This window comes from Phytophthora ramorum, assembly GCF_020800215.1.
Source record: "Phytophthora ramorum isolate Pr-102 chromosome Unknown Phyram_PR-102_s0002, whole genome shotgun sequence".
NCBI lineage: Eukaryota > Oomycota > Peronosporomycetes > Peronosporales > Peronosporaceae > Phytophthora > Phytophthora ramorum.
Window position 1 is genome coordinate 156,286 of NW_027150648.1, and position 15,247 is coordinate 171,532.

At 54.7% G+C, this 15,247-nt stretch overlaps 6 protein-coding genes across 6 annotated transcripts; 4 read left to right on the plus strand and 2 right to left on the minus strand.

The window, feature by feature from the left end:
* Positions 1-442: 442 nt before the first annotated feature.
* KRP23_1610 (ATP synthase subunit alpha) lies at positions 443-2,419 on the plus strand (the record flags this gene model as incomplete). Its single annotated transcript, XM_067886267.1, has 1 exon — positions 443-2,419. The coding sequence occupies one exon, from the start codon at positions 443-445 to the stop codon at positions 2,417-2,419; it is 1,977 nt and encodes a 658-aa protein (XP_067748943.1).
* Positions 2,420-3,592: 1,173 nt separating this feature from the next.
* On the plus strand, positions 3,593-4,393 carry KRP23_1611 (RxLR effector protein; the record flags this gene model as incomplete). Its single annotated transcript, XM_067896028.1, has 1 exon — positions 3,593-4,393. The coding sequence occupies one exon, from the start codon at positions 3,593-3,595 to the stop codon at positions 4,391-4,393; it is 801 nt and encodes a 266-aa protein (XP_067748944.1).
* Positions 4,394-5,846: 1,453 nt separating this feature from the next.
* KRP23_1612 (Zinc transporter ZIP12) lies at positions 5,847-7,623 on the minus strand (the record flags this gene model as incomplete). The annotated part of the gene is made up of 2 exons (XM_067886268.1): positions 5,847-6,002; positions 6,067-7,623. The coding sequence occupies 2 exons, from the start codon at positions 7,621-7,623 to the stop codon at positions 5,847-5,849; spliced, it is 1,713 nt and encodes a 570-aa protein (XP_067748945.1).
* Positions 7,624-7,995: 372 nt separating this feature from the next.
* On the plus strand, positions 7,996-8,547 carry KRP23_1613 (uncharacterized protein; the record flags this gene model as incomplete). The annotated part of the gene is made up of 1 exon (XM_067886269.1): positions 7,996-8,547. One exon carries the CDS (start codon positions 7,996-7,998, stop codon positions 8,545-8,547), a length of 552 nt encoding a protein of 183 aa, XP_067748946.1.
* A 449-nt stretch (positions 8,548-8,996) lies between these two features.
* On the minus strand, positions 8,997-11,297 carry KRP23_1614 (Protein arginine N-methyltransferase 7; the record flags this gene model as incomplete). The annotated part of the gene is made up of 1 exon (XM_067886270.1): positions 8,997-11,297. The coding sequence occupies one exon, from the start codon at positions 11,295-11,297 to the stop codon at positions 8,997-8,999; it is 2,301 nt and encodes a 766-aa protein (XP_067748947.1).
* A 1,218-nt stretch (positions 11,298-12,515) lies between these two features.
* KRP23_1615 (uncharacterized protein) lies at positions 12,516-14,747 on the plus strand (the record flags this gene model as incomplete). The annotated part of the gene is made up of 1 exon (XM_067886271.1): positions 12,516-14,747. The coding sequence occupies one exon, from the start codon at positions 12,516-12,518 to the stop codon at positions 14,745-14,747; it is 2,232 nt and encodes a 743-aa protein (XP_067748948.1).
* Positions 14,748-15,247: the final 500 nt, after the last annotated feature.

Here is a 15,247-nt window from a genome sequence, read left to right on the forward strand (position 1 = left end):
ATTGTTTTGATTGCTGTACAAGTCTAGGTCCCATAAGAAAAGTCTTAGTTGGTGTTAAAAAGCTCTAAATGATATTAATGTACCTCATGTCGAAATTATAAAGAAATAACAGTAAGAAAAGTCGCAGCATCGTGAACGACAGGAGTCAAGCGCCATCGAAGCCAACCTAGTTTGGGTGAATGAGGTTTGGCAAACACTCAAACCCACGCATCGGATGAAAGGGTAGTAGATTGAAACCCCGTTGTCCTGTCTTGACGTCGGAGAGTATGGAAACATCGTGAGCATTGACCAACTGCAACCCCACGAGTTGGTCTTGGTGACCTACATGTAATTTACTCCGAAATTATGAAATTCAATAGTGCCTCTTCTCCCCCTGCTTACTGACTTCCCTCTAAAGTCCGAAATGATCCTCCACCCCTCGTGTCAATCACCAACGCAGTCAATGCAAGCAGCTCGTCGCACAGGTATCTCGCGCGTGTTGCGCGCGCGCCAGCGGCTTCTCGTGCGCGTTTCATCCGGTCGCACCCGTCCCACTTCCTCATCATGCGTCTCCTCTACTTCATCTCGCAGTTTCCGCTCGTCCAGCGCCGCTCTGGCCAGCGGGAGACGCAACGCCGCGGACGACTCGGAAGCGACGCTGGCCCAGCAATTGCTCGACTTTATGAAGCTCGCAGAGGATGAAGAAGGCGAAGATGTCTCCCTGGAGACGCTCTCAGGAGTGCAGGCTGAACTGCCTGTGCTTGGAGTCGTCATGGGCGTGCAGAACGGCCTCGCGCGCGTCTCGGGGCTGCGCCACGCCACTATCGGCAGCGTCGTGGACGTCTCGGACGCCTTGGGTACATCTGTGTGCCAGGGTTTGGTGCTGTTTTTGGAGAAGAAGGTGGCGCACGTGGCGCTTCTGGGCGCCAATGGCCAAGCGCAGCCCGTGAGCAAGGGGATGGACGTGCAGCTAGTGCGCGAGCAGCTCGAGATTCCGGGCAGCGTCACGGCCTTTGCGGGCGCCGTGGTGGACCCTCTGGGACGAGCGGTGCAGCTAGGAGAAGAGCAGGGGCATGTGCAATCTGCTAGTGACAGGGTCAAGGTGACGTGGGGAGCGCAGAGCGTGCCTGGGCTCATGACACGCGCGCCGCTGCGCTCGCCCTTTGAAACGGGCTTGTTGGCCGTGGACTGTCTGCATCCCATGGCTCACGGCCACCGCTTCGGCGTCTTGGGTCCCAGGAACTCGGGCAAGACGCGCGTGGCGCTAGACGTGATCGCCCACCAAGTGGCGAGCGCGAAAGCCAAGAAGGAACTACCGCCGCAGGTAGTTTATGTGTGCATTGGCAAGAGCACGGCGAGGATTCATCAGATTCGGGACGCACTGAAAGTCACGGGGGCGCTCGAGCACACGACGATTGTTGCGGCGAGCGACCGCGACTCGCCCGTGCTACAGTACTTGGCGCCGTTTACAGGGTGCGCGGTTGCAGAGTTTTTGATGTACAATGGCAAGTCTCGGCGCAGTGTCGTGGTGTACGATGACTTGGCCACACATACGACAGTCGTAGAGGGGCTGGTGCAGGTGCTGCGTCTGCCGCGTGCCGCTCAGATCAGCCTTAGCGCCCACGCGGTGCTCATGGAGCGCTCGGCTCAGTTCAGGGGTGCGTCGAAGAAGGAGGAAGGCCCGTCGCTTACGTCGCTAGTGCTTGTGGATGCCCCAGACAGCCAGGAGATTCCGTCCGAGTTCCAGGAGCGCGTGGTGTCTCTCGTCGATGATTATGTTGGCTTGGAGTCTTCATTGGCACGCAACCGCGTGTTTCCGCCTGTTGACGTGCTAGCGCCTGGTGCGTCTGTGCGTGGTCCGCCGTTCCAGTCGGCTACGCGCTGGACCTTCGTGAGCCGTCTGCGGGCGCGGATCAACGCTGCTGCGCAGGTCAAGCAGAACGTGGAGGTGGCACGCAAGCTTGGGTTCGAGACGGAGCCCGAAGATGTCGAGACGCTGGAGTTCCTCGAGCTCGTGCAGCAGTTTTTTACCCAGAAGCCGTTGCTGTCAGTAACGATGCCAGAGCCAGAGCAGACTACGCCGACAGAGCTGGAGACAGAGTTGGGGGCCTTTTTCCTGACTATCGTGGATATGGCACATCTACCTCGCAGTGATGGCGTCGATGAGGCACCTTTGAATCTGTGGGAATTCCTGCACAGCATCGTGACCACGTTGTCTCGCGAAGAGAACCGTGATATCTTGCACCAGCTGACTACCCACTCGCGTACCAAGGCTTGGTCACTGGACCTGCAGGAAAATGTGGCCCTAGCGCTTTTTGAGGAGCTTGAAGCTATTAAGCAGCGCCGAACGCAAGAGTACAAGGAAGAGCAGGCCAAGCGCAAGCAGTACCTGCGCAAGCTCCAAGAGCGCAAAGCCAAGACAGAACAAAATAAGGCTTAGTTGTGGGGCGTGCGATTGATTTTGGATAGAGAGAATCTATGTTTGTCTACCGAGCACGAAATCGATTTACAGAAGCCATTTCTTTTGGATACGGTAGTTGCGTGATGGTACAAATCACTGGGGCCCATGGACGAAAGTTCATCAAACAATAGCCGGCATTCACGTGTCGCCTCTGGATTTCAGACTTGTCGTTCCCTCTGTGGGGGTTAAAGCTCGAATCCGATGATACCAAGAATCACATGGGAAATTTGTCGCCTGATAGGACCGGGAGCCCTGCGACTCACGATTGTTTGACTATGATATCAATCCCTCCCTGCAGGGCTGTTTGGTCAATTGGCGATCCGCTACTGCATGTATTCAGGATATATTACCTTAGTAAAATGCAAAAAAAATGATATTAATACCAGCCGCCTTCAGCATTTTTCGGTGCGGCAGTACAATCCTCAAGCCTCTCATACACAGCGGCAAATGGCAAAAACGAACACAACGATCATTTATAACAGCCGGAGCACAGGAGGAACGACAACCCCAGCAACCGTTTAAAAAAACAACCATTGAAGCTTCTTCACCGCAGGCACAGGGCCAGCAATACCCAAAGACGAATGGCATTCAGGGCCGTTCTTATTTTCTCGGGAGGTGTCCCGGGCGGGAGGCGTCCCAAAGTCCCAAAATAAGAACCAAGCTGGGAAAGTATGTTGTTCACACTAAGTCCTAGCTCCTCCATGTGGGGGCCTGTCAAGCACCACTCGTCCCGCTCCCGGCGACGTGAAATAATGACGGGAGCAGGAGACTCTCGGGAGATTCGTGTACGGCTGCAAATACGTCGCTCTCTTCTTGTAGCCAATAGCAATGCAGAATTATCTCCCGGGAGGCGGGGAGCGGGAAAATAAGAACTGGCCTCAGGCTTCTATAGGACAGTAGAAGGCCACTAATACCACACCAAAATCCTCAAGACCCTCTCGTCGCCATCGTTGTAACTCAGCTGTGGGCCACAGCCTGTGGCAAAGGCATTGTTGGCAACAACTTGAGGCCAACGTGGTGCTGTCAGCGACATCGATTCGCTGGAACTCGTCATCTTGAGATCGACTTGCACAGAAAACTGAGCCCAATGATGAACTCGGGTAGAGTCGACTTCGCGAAATTTACGTGTGATAACACGTGGGTCACCTTCCAATGATTAAGGATACAGTGTGCAATGCGAGCAGATGGCTGCTCCGGGAGGATGCAGGCAGGCAAAGTGGTTCACGCGTTTGGTTAGTCTCATTTCACAATTCGCAGGCTTCAAGGGCGACTGCCAATATTCACTTGACCATGCGGTTGCTCTTCATTTCACTGCTAGTGGCTTCCGCCTTGCTGGCGAGCGTCAATGCTGTCGTGACAACTGTGGATGCGAAGGCAATCAAGGTCGCTGCGGATCATTTACTCTTCAATCTCCCCGACGTTCCCGCCAGGAGGCAACTTAGGACCAACGAGATGCTTGATCATGAAGAGAGGGTCATGGTTGGCGCCACACTTCCAGACATACTGAAGCGAGGAACTCAAAAGGTTACCGATAGCGTTCGGGTACGCTATTGGGTTCAGAAGAACACAAAAACCCCGGACGGCATCTTCACAAAGCTAAAGCTCGACGGTGGACTGGAGAAGGCTCTCAAAAACAAAAACCTGAACCTGAACACGTGGTTCACCTACGTGGACTTGTACAACAAGAAGTTCCCCAAAAAGAAGATTTCGGTCATCGGTATGTTCACGAACAAGTACGGAGATGTAGCCGTGGCGAGGACCCTGGAGCTGGCGAAGAATGCTCAAAGCACGCAAAAGATGGCTCGACGATTGTCGAGAGATCAACTGGAGACTTGGAAGCTGGAGGGGAAAACCATCCAGGACATCTTCAAGCTGCTAAACCTTGGCACAGCGAAAAATGATCTTTTCACACGCTACGAGCTCAGCACATGGATGATCTACATAAAAAAATAACCGGCAAAAACCCAAGAGCAACTGCGGTCTCCGAACTGGAGTCTCATTACGGTGCAGCCACTTTGGCCAAAATGCTCCTTACGGCAAAACCCCCTATCAGAAACTTGAGGCTCCTTAGTTCGAGGCTGGAGAATACCATGCTGCGACAGTGGCTGAGCAAGAAACTATCGGCTGACGACGTTTTCAAGCTGCTCAAACTTGACGCCGGAGGAGTGCAAGGAGCCTTTTCCAACCCAGTTTTCCAGACGTGGGTGGGCTATCTGGGTATGCTCAGTGAGAGCACCCGCGGTCAGCAAACCATGATGGTCAAGGCATTCACTGCGTCGTACGGGAACGAAGCGGTAGCGAGGATGCTTGACGCTGCAAAGAGGATGCCGAATACGAAAAAGCAGGCGACAGAATTGCAGATAGCGCAGTTCAGTCAGTGGGTGCATCAGTGGAGAACGCCAACAATGGTCGCCAAAATGCTGCCTACGAAAACTGACGCTGGAATTGTGCGCGTGTACACCGTGTACTACAAAATGATCAAAGCGGGCACTATCCCTAGTAGTTAGCACTCTGTAATGCTGCCGTGAACGAGTAAAATGCCGAAGGACTTGTGCTGAAATGCTGAGAATACGTTTCGGGCAATCGAGGAATGCCAGACTACCATTCACTCTGGCCTCGATGGCATTCCAGTGCATGAATCTCAGCTTCATTGTATCCACCAGCGTGTCAGCGTGTACCTGTTTAACAAAAACACTTTGAACCAAGTGTGCGTGGTGATAGCATCAGGCTAAACCATTTTTCTACTGGTGGCTCAACGCCAATGATATATACATTCCAGGCAATCGTTTTTTAAGGCAACCGACAACGTTCGTGTCCAGCATTGACGGTGGAAGGAAAGCCGAGGACGCCATTTTCGAAGGATGAAGCTCGACGGAGGTGACAAATAAGAACTTGACAAAGCGGTTCACCTACGTAGATTTAAACAGCATGATAGCTCTGGCTGAAAGGTAGACAAAGACCTACGGAAATTAAACAGTGACGGGGGCTAATGACGTGACGAATAGTCTGCTGCAAACGTGGCGGAGCAAATAAAATTCCCCGACGTGTTCAACTCACTCAATCTTGACAAAGCGTAAAGTTGAAAACTCTGGTCAAAATATTCACTGGAATCATGCTCTAGGTACAGTATCCAAGCCGTAGCGGGGGTGCTTGGCCGCGTAGAAGTTGCTGCTTACGAGCAATTTGCTTCATGCACACTAAAATAACAGGCTGCAGCTCCTGCATAAGTACACTTGGAAATCGCTGCAAATAACCTCTAAAATCCTTAGCTTGAAGAGTAGGTACACGCGAGCATTTCGTGCGGTGACACCAGGCTTTAGAACAAATCAAACGGTGGTCGGTGGCACATTTTGAATTCTCACGTAAGGTGTTCTGACTTTTCATACGTACGGCACTATGCTGAAGCTTAGTCGGCGTTGCAGTGAACATGGTGCAATGTAGTAAGCGCCAGCGCGCCGATGCCGATTCCAAACATGAGCAGGTGTGCCACGAACTGGCCAACCGACTTGACGCGCAGAACTCCGGGTAGCAGATCCGTACCAGCGATATACACAAGTGTCCCCTGTTTGCCAAACAACGAGTGAAGTTAGCGCAAAGGTGTAGTACAATAGGAGTCGTCAACGTACCGAGCCGACAGCGAGTAGCAGCCCCATGGTCTCGTTCGTGACTGGTACGGCCGCGAGCACCACAGTAGCCCCGATGAAAGCTGTCAGCGCACTGAGAAAGTTAAATAGTACAGCCTGGAACGGCGTAAACCCCGAGTCGACGAGAATGATGAAGTCGGCGAATTCTTGCGGCAGCTCATGCAGAATAGCAGAGACCGTGACCGACACACCGAGCGAGTCGTCGCACGCAAGGAACGCCGTGGCGATGAGCACGCCGTCCACGAAGTTGTGGAACAGGTCGCCTAGCAAGATGATGTACGCCATGGGCTTGATGGCGCGCCAGTCCACTTTCAGGCTGAACATTGATGCGCCCGGGACCTTGTGCAGTGCGGTGTCATCAGCGATGTAGTTGCCAGTCTCGGGTGTTCCCGACTGCTTGTCAGGAGTATCGGCGAGAGCGTTCGTAGACGAGCTAAGCCGCACGGAGGTTGGGAGGTGTCTATGAGCATGAGAAGACTCGCCTTGTACGAGACTGACCCAGAGCTCCAGCGCCATCTCCACGACCATCGCGACGACGAACCCAATCGTGAACATCATGCTCAACGTGAGATCCATTTGGCCGTACTCGCTGTAGAACTCGATGGATTCCGGTAGAACGTGCAGGAAGGCAGCACCAAACAGCGCCCCGGCGGAGAGGGCGATCATAGCGTCCATTATTTTTGACATCTTCCGGACACGGACAGCCATGAGGAGGATCCCGACGAACGAAAGGACGGCGACGATCGCCACAGCTCCCATAGTCTTGAGCCACACCGACGCTGACGCCTTCCTGGATGAGGACGTTGCCTCTTCCTCAGCCTCGGCTTCCCCCGCCAGCGTCAATGCCACTCCCACCTCTTGTCCTTCAGTGTCAAGCACTTGCATGCCAAACTCCTCGATAGCATTATGCTGCATGTGGAACGCGTAGTATCTGGCCTCATCGACGACCAAGTTGACAGTCATGGGCTCCGTTGCGAGACGGCGAAGTGTGTGTGCTCCTGCCTCGTCGCAGTGATCGATGTGCCACGTGTTGTTATTCGCCTCACACTCGGCTTGTAGTACCGCGAGCTCCTCCGCGTTGTTACGCTGCACAACGTACAGCACTTGGTCGGTCGGAGCCATGTCACGTGACGCCTTGACGACGTTGCGGGACAGTGTTACGTCGTCCAGCAGAAGCGTTGTCGTCTCCACGGACGCCTCGAGGTCTGCTAGCGTAACGTTGGCAGTCACTGCGACGTCCATCGGCAACACAAACACCGCCATGTTTTCCGTGTTGTTCGCGAGAGAGATCGTGTACGTTCCGTTCTCGAGAGCCATCGCCATCGACAGCTCCCACGAAATGCCGCCAGCGGGACATGAAGCCGCGGATCCTGCCGTGGCGACACACTTGGCGCCCTCACTCTCGTACCCAGTCTCACAATGGCAGTGGTTTCCGTGGAGTTGGCCGTGGCCACTGCATTCCTCCTGCGCCACAGTGGGCGACAGGATTGCAACCGTAACCAGCAAGAGCGCCCCGAGAACACGAAGTTGCGACGGCATCGTGGTTGGAAGTCGAGCCGAGAAATGGCTGGTCATGCTGTTCGAGCAAGTGGTGGATACATGTACCACCGAGGCGAAGGCATTCGCCGACGGCGACGAAGTGCGTAACTAGCCCACGTATCAGGCCACCAGGCAGGTGCGCTATCCGACGACGTAGGGATTAATTAATACGCGATCGTTGAACTTGATTAACTTGTCCGACGGCGGTGGTAGACAGATGATCGCAATCGAAGTCAGTCTCCCTTGAATCTTCTCGCTGTTCGTTGTGTCCACCAACCTAACGTTGCAGTAATTGCACCAAGTGCACTTGTGTGCGCGAGTCCAAGTCGCCAGTTCTCAATTTGCCACCAAGCCCTCGACCCGAAAGTTATCATGAAGGCCCTGACCGCTGCCACGATCGCGCTTGTCGCCATTGCCTCTGCTGCGGCTCAAGACTCACACTCGCACTCTTCTGAGTGCACCGCCAAGTTCCTGACGGCAGCAAGAAATGCGTGCGACTCGGTCGCGGACGTCTCGCAGCTCAAGTGCGACAGCGAAGCCTGCCACGAGGCCCTCCACTCGCTCGTGGAGGACGAGGTGCGCGAGTGCTATGTTGAACTTGGTCTCGGTCCGGTCACCGACCTGGACTACTACGTCCAGCTCGAAGAGTTCTGCCACGGGGACGGTGTGGATCCGGCCGACCTGACGGCCAGCTCTACGGCTGGCAGCAGCAACTCGAGCAGCTCAGCCGCCGGCGCCGCCACTGTGGGCGATCATGACCATGACCATGACCACCACGATCACGACCACGACCACGACCACGACCACGAAGAGACCGCCGCGTCCAACTCGTCTGCTTCTGGCAGTAACGCAGCACAATCGCTAGGGGCATCACTGGTGGCATTGCAGCTGGTGGCCCTTGTCGCTATGGGGCTGCACGCGTAAGATTACGCTTGTCCTCGTATAAGACAAATAAAGTATGTTGTCCCTTGGAAAAGCTGTGTACCTTTACTTTGTTATTGGAAGTTGCGGGCAGACAGCGCGGCAGCAACTAATCCCTCGTTAGGCTGTACTAGCTGGTATCAGCACTTCGGTGCTTTCTATACCATGCAGTGCGCGGTTCTTGATATCATGAGCAATACAATAAATTCGTCGACACAATCTGCGCCACTTTATCAGACAATTTCACCGCGACATCGTTACGTTCTCAAAGCCTCAGTCTTGTCAGGCTTTGAGCTCTTGAAATCTTCGAGCGAGACCTCGTAGGCAAGCGTCTTCGAAATCAAGAAGAAAAGTACTGGTCGACTTGCCGAAGAGTGATGACTCCATCCAAAAACTCAAAATCCACTCTTCCACCTCCGTAGTGTATATTGGTTGAATACGTTCTTTGCCGCCTAGTTGATGTCAAAGTTCAGTTCGATCGTGCCTTCCAGGGAGTCGAAGCAAAAGCTGGTGGCAACCACACGCTTTGGAGCCGCGCCAGAGGCTGCAGGCGATACAGGAGGGAGGAAGCGAATCAGTTGCTTCGCATATCGTACAGCAGGGCCCGTCGCCACCACGTGCTGGCCAGCAGTATCCAAGACATACTCGACCCAGACGACCACTGCATTTGCAGTGGCGTCTGTCAGTTCAATATTGCCGTTAGTGGATACCGTGTGAGCCGTCAGCATGAAGTCCATCGCCGCGAGCTCCACTACCTCCGACGCTTGTTCGTACGGATACATGTACGCCGGGAAGGGGAAGTTGCGGGTGTAGTATTCATCCTGGAACTGGTCAAAGCAGCTGTGGTCATATCCCGATACATTTCCCACTGCGCCGAAGCACTGGTGCAGGTGCTCGAAGCGTACGGCTTGGGCTAGTACACGCGCGCGAGCAGGCAGCACACGAGCATTCGGGTGCAAGAGAGCATCTACAGCTGAACGTCGCAGCCAAAAGTTGAATGCCTGCCAAAGCGGAAGGTTTTGCATCGAGTAGTAGAAGGGCTCGCCAACCAGCAGGTCCACGCTAGATGGTTCACCTTGGAGGTGCTCAGGTAGCAAGCCCTTGACACCGCTGTTAAGCACCTCTGCATTGGAGTCGTTGTATGTCAGAATCTGGTCGAAAATCCGAGCTGACACCTCCTTGGACTCGATAGACGTAACACTGGAAACCTTTTTGTGTGTCGCCGCCAGCAGCGCCCCCAGGGATCCATCGCTGATGTCCAGACAAGAAATGGAGCGCAGCGGATCATCCTTGGTGAGCTCAGCGACTGCAGAGGAGACCGACGCAGCGTAGGCTTCGCGACGTGCTTCGTCTGTGAGCATGGAAATACGCTCGGCATTGCAAATGAGGTGCATTCCGCAGGTGCATGGCGGCTTTTCACTCACCACAGTGCGCTTCGCCTTCTTCGGCGAATCCGCCAGCGGGGCGGGTTCAACGTCGAACCAAACGCGGATGTCATCATGGTGCGCACGCAGCACAAGCTTCCCGTTCAGCTGGGCGGGGATGTTCTCCACGAGCGGGAAGACAACCTGCACCCAGTGATCCTGCCAGTTCTGCGCTCCAGGTTTCGTCGAGTACACAACACTGTTTTCATCGTCAAAGCTCACCTCCCACCACATGAGAACAGCCTGCACCTTTCCAGCCTCGACTACATCCACCACTGTCTCTTGGTACTCCGCAGCCCCCGTCGTCGGCTTCGTAAAGTCAAAGTCCAGCACCTTCGTGGCCTTCGTCAACACTTTCGAGTCCTTCTCCAAAGCACGGAAATGCACGGGCAGCGCCGGCTTGCCGCCTTCACACTCCCACGCCGTGCCACTTCTCGCCAATTTTGCTGCTCGCGGAGCAGTCGACCCCTCTATCTGCCGCTCCTCCGGCACGGCAAAGCTGTTGAAGTGGTAAATCGGCTCGCTCTCGACAATCTGGGCAAACACCGTTGCTCTTTCCGGCACAATAACCGCATCGGGTGTCAGCAGGTGCTGCATGGCATGGCGAATCGTGGGCAGCACCGCTTCGCCCAGCAACACTGAGTCGAACAGCTCCGACACGAGCATATCCGCACGTCGTGGGAGGTGGTACATTGCATTGGGGTCCTTCTCCTCCTCTTTCTCCGGTGCAACCTTCAAGTCCGTCGATCGCAGCTTGAACACGGTGATTTTGTCGGGATGGTTGGCTTGCGTCACTTGCTCTGCGATTTCAGCCATGGGCACGAACATCTCGCACGCGTAGACGTGCTCAGCCCCGTGCGTAGCTGCAAACATGGACAGCAACCCCGTCCCCGTGCCGATGTCCAGCACCAATGGAGCGCGTCCCTGTTCCTGTGTGAATTTCGTGATGGCTCGCTTGAGGCCCCGCTCGTAGCAGTCGTTGCGGTCCTTGTCCCGCAGCATCGAGGTCATCTGGGACATGGCCACCACGTTCTTGTAGGCTTCTTGCGGACTGCTCTGCTCCACCCACATGAGACCGCCGGCCTCGGGGTTCAATTGGGCGGACAAGAGCACTTTGGAGACCCCCGAGACCACGGAATCCGGGTCATCTTCGTCCTCCAGGTACGAGTAGGGAACATCCACCACCACAGTCTCTTCCGCGGCGGCAGTCTCGATCGCCTCCTCCAATGACAATCCAGAGCTTGGAGCGGCAACGTTCGCGTCGGAACTGCCGTCGGGCTGGCCTTCACCAACCAGCGCACCGCCGTACTTGTCCACGCCAGCATACATGGCTACACAAAAGTTTTGCTTGGCTGAGAATTTACGAGCATGAAATTGGTGTGCAAGTACAGAGCGATTTATGATTGGTCGTTTTTATGTTAAACGCTGTGATTATAGACAGAGACCAACCAATGGGAATGTGCCGTTGGAGCAACTTCAATTGACACCGTGGAATGTGCCGTTGGAGCAACTTCGTGCTGCAGTCAATCCAATTGTCGTTCGTGTTGCCCCCCACCTTCATCTTTACAAAATTGCCTGCCATTATGGGCAACTTTGTGAACAACCGGATTGCGGTAGTTAGCGTCTGGCTGCTGGATGGCCTCGTGTGTGTCATTAATCTATACATATGCTTGGTCGCGGGATTGGTCACGCTCATTGGTATTTGCTGGTTGTATGTCGGCTTCTTGCTGTTATTCATACTCGTCGGCCAAGCGGGTCTGGGCAGCATCCCCGAAAAGTGGCGGCCCTACGGCATAACCCAAGGTGCGTAAGTGGTTCACGAATGTAACAGCGGTCGGGGCAACATAGAGTTCATTCATACAGTATCGTCAATCCATAATATGTTGGTCCAAAACTTCTGGCAAGGTGGTTCGGCCGTCATGTTCGAAAAGGGCCCCAAACACGCCCCCCCCCCCCCCCCCACGTTTCATCGTGTTTCGTTCACTGTCATTTGTTGCCAGACGAACAGAACGACATCCCTAGGAGCTGTTCATGCAGTGCATTCACCACTGGCGGCCTGCTTGTGACCTTGATCGTCACGGCTCGAACTTGCGCTCATCGTCAGACTTGATTATCGTTTTGGTGGAGCTTCTACTGATCCTTTTTGTAATCTCGGCTGTTTTAGCGGCTTGCTTGCATGTCAGGATGTGTTGGTTTCCGTTCCCGTGTTCCCGTGCCGCCAGTGGCATACCGGCAGCGTTTCCTGTGTGAATATGTATTTTAATATTAAAATACTGAAGTCAGGACCCCCCAACGCATTGCTTCCTGGATTACGATGGCGCACTGCATCTGCCTTTCAAGATTTCTTGGCTCTTCCATTCGGGTAGTGCTTTTGTGAGCGACTTTAAACTGTCTTTCAGTGCCTATCTGAAGATTACGAAAATTCCTGTTTCCAACGCAGGCTTCCCGAGATCTGTTGTGCTGTGTCCGGATTGCTCTGCTCGCAGTTCTTTGAAATCACTTCATAACCTTCGCCCCATCGAGTAAGTCGCACGATAAACGAGAGGAATGCGTCCGAGTTACGTTGTTTTGGCTGCTGCGGTGGCCCTGTTTTCAGGCAGCGAAGCCAACCTCGCCACTGGTGAGGGTGCCCGCGAATTGCTGTCCTTCAGCGACATCACCGAAGCCCGCAGCGCTACGAAGCAAAAGGCAGGCTCCAGCGGAGCCGGCAGTGAATTAAACGACGTCACTCAGGTGCAAACAGTCCCCACGAGCAGTGGCAGCTCCTCTGATGGTGTAGCAACAAAGGCTTCTAAAGCTTCAAAGGCGACAAAGGCACCAGCAGTGGGCAGCGGTAGCTCCTCCACCGATGCTGTAGCAACGAAGGCTTCGAAGGCTTCAAAGTCGACAAAGGCACCGGCGGTGAGCAGCGGTAGCTCCTCTGATGCTGTAGCAACGAAGGCCCCGAAGGCTTTAAAGGCGACAAAGGCACCGGCAACACCGGCCTCAGGATCGAGTGGAGATGCAAGTGATTCGCTATTTGGGAGTGACAGCGATTCCGGCAGTCTTGACTTGAGCGCCTTGTTGGACTCGAGCGACAGCACTTCTGACAGCTTTGACTTGAGCGCTTTCCTTTCAAGTGATAGCACTTCGGGAAGCATCGACTTGAGCGCTTTCCTTTCGAGTGACAGCACTTCCAGTAGCCTCGACTTGGACTCCCTGCTGTCCTCGAGCGCCAGTGCCTCTGGAAGCAGTGGTAGTTCTTCTGAGGCAGCGACGAAGGCTCCGACCAAGACCAAGACGAAGGCAACGGTTGCGTCTGCGTCGGGATCGAGGGGATACGGCAGTGATATGCTCGTTGCGAGCGACAGCAACTCCGGAAGTCTCGACTTGGACTCGTCGAGTGCCAGTGCCTCTGGAAGCAGCGGTAGTTCTTCTGAGGCAGCGACGAAGGCTCCGACCAAGACCAAGACGAAGGCAACGGTTGCGTCTGCGTCGGGATCGAGGGGATACGGCAGTGATATGCTCGTTGCGAGCGACAGCAACTCCGGAAGTCTCGACTTGGACTCGTCGAGTGCCAGTGCCTCTGGAAGCAGCGGTAGTTCTTCTGAGGCAGCGACGAAGGCTCCGACCAAGACCAAGACGAAGGCAACGGTTGCGTCTGCGTCGGGATCGAGGGGATACGGCAGTGATATGCTCGTTGCGAGCGACAGCAACTCCGGAAGTCTCGACTTGGACTCGTCGAGTGCCAGTGCCTCTGGAAGCAGCGGTAGTTCTTCTGAGGCAGCGACGAAGGCTCCGACCAAGACCAAGACGAAGGCAACGGTTGCGTCTGCGTCGGGATCGAGGGGATACGGCAGTGATATGCTCGTTGCGAGCGACAGCAACTCCGGAAGTCTCGACTTGGACTCGTCGAGTGCCAGTGCCTCTGGAAGCAGCGGTAGTTCTTCTGAGGCAGCGACGAAGGCTCCGACCAAGACCAAGACGAAGGCAACGGTTGCGTCTGCGTCGGGATCGAGGGGATACGGCAGTGATATGCTCGTTGCGAGCGACAGCAACTCCGGAAGTCTCGACTTGGACTCGTCGAGTGCCAGTGCCTCTGGAAGCAGCGGTAGTTCTTCTGAGGCAGCGACGAAGGCGCCGACCAAGACCAAATCCAAGGCAACGGTTGCGTCTGCGTCAGGGTCAAGCGAAGACCGTGCTGATTCGCTACTAGCGAGCGACAGCGACTCTGGCAGTCTCGACTTGAGTGGCTTGCTTTCGAGCGACAGTGACTCTGGCAGTCTCGACTTGAGTGGCTTGCTTTCGAGCGACAGCGAGTCTGGAAGCATTGACTGGAGCGCCTTGCTGGATGCGAGTGACAGCACTTCTGGAAGCATCGACTGGAGCGCTCTGTTGGATTCGAGTGACTCTGGGAGCCTGGACTTGGACGCTCTGTTGTCTTCGCTCGGCAGCACGTCTGGCAGTTCTTCTGAAGCAACCCCCAAGAAGACGAAAAAGCCGGCAGCATCGTCCTCGGAATCGAGCGGTGACAGTAGTTTCTTGAGCGGCTTGATGTCGCTGAGCGGCAGTGACCTCCTGCCCAAGGAGACGGTGTCGCCCAGCCCGGTATCGACCAAGGCCAACACTGCTGATTCGGGAAGCAGTGATACTCCCTCGCCAACGACGGCACCAACGACACAGGGAAGCGGAAGTGGTTCCAGCAGTGGCGGATGGGGTTTCTGGAAGAATGCCAAGTCATGGTGGAACGACGCCTTCGGTAGCGACAAGTTGAACTCGCGCAGACTCCGACTGGAGTAAGATGATTTTGTGTTCGGCCTATCTGTACCGAGGAAAACACTGTAGTGTTCAAAACTAAATCATGACACCTTTCTTCATTCATTTTTGTGTCGCTTGAATTGAGTACTGGGCAATCCTTGGCACTACACAATCACGAGGTCGTTGGAATTTTTTAAACCAATTGTTCGTATTTCTTCCTTCTGCGCGGCAAGAATTTTACATCATTTGCCCTCGGAGCCGCGTTTACGTTTCTTGCGGTCGTTTTGCCGCTTGATGATCATTGTGCACCTCACAGCCTCCAACAGCTCCTCCTGGGAAAGTATCTTCGCTTGGCAAAACGGTTTATCGGGGTCACTTCGGACCCGTTCTTCTGCGTCCCACCAAGCCGAGTTGCACATTTGCTCCAAGCAATTCGACGCTGCTGATGATACGAAAGACCACGGGATTGACTCTTCAGCCTCTTTGGAAGACTGGCATTGCCGACATGTACTTCTAAGGCACAGCGTGTATCCCGGCGGTTT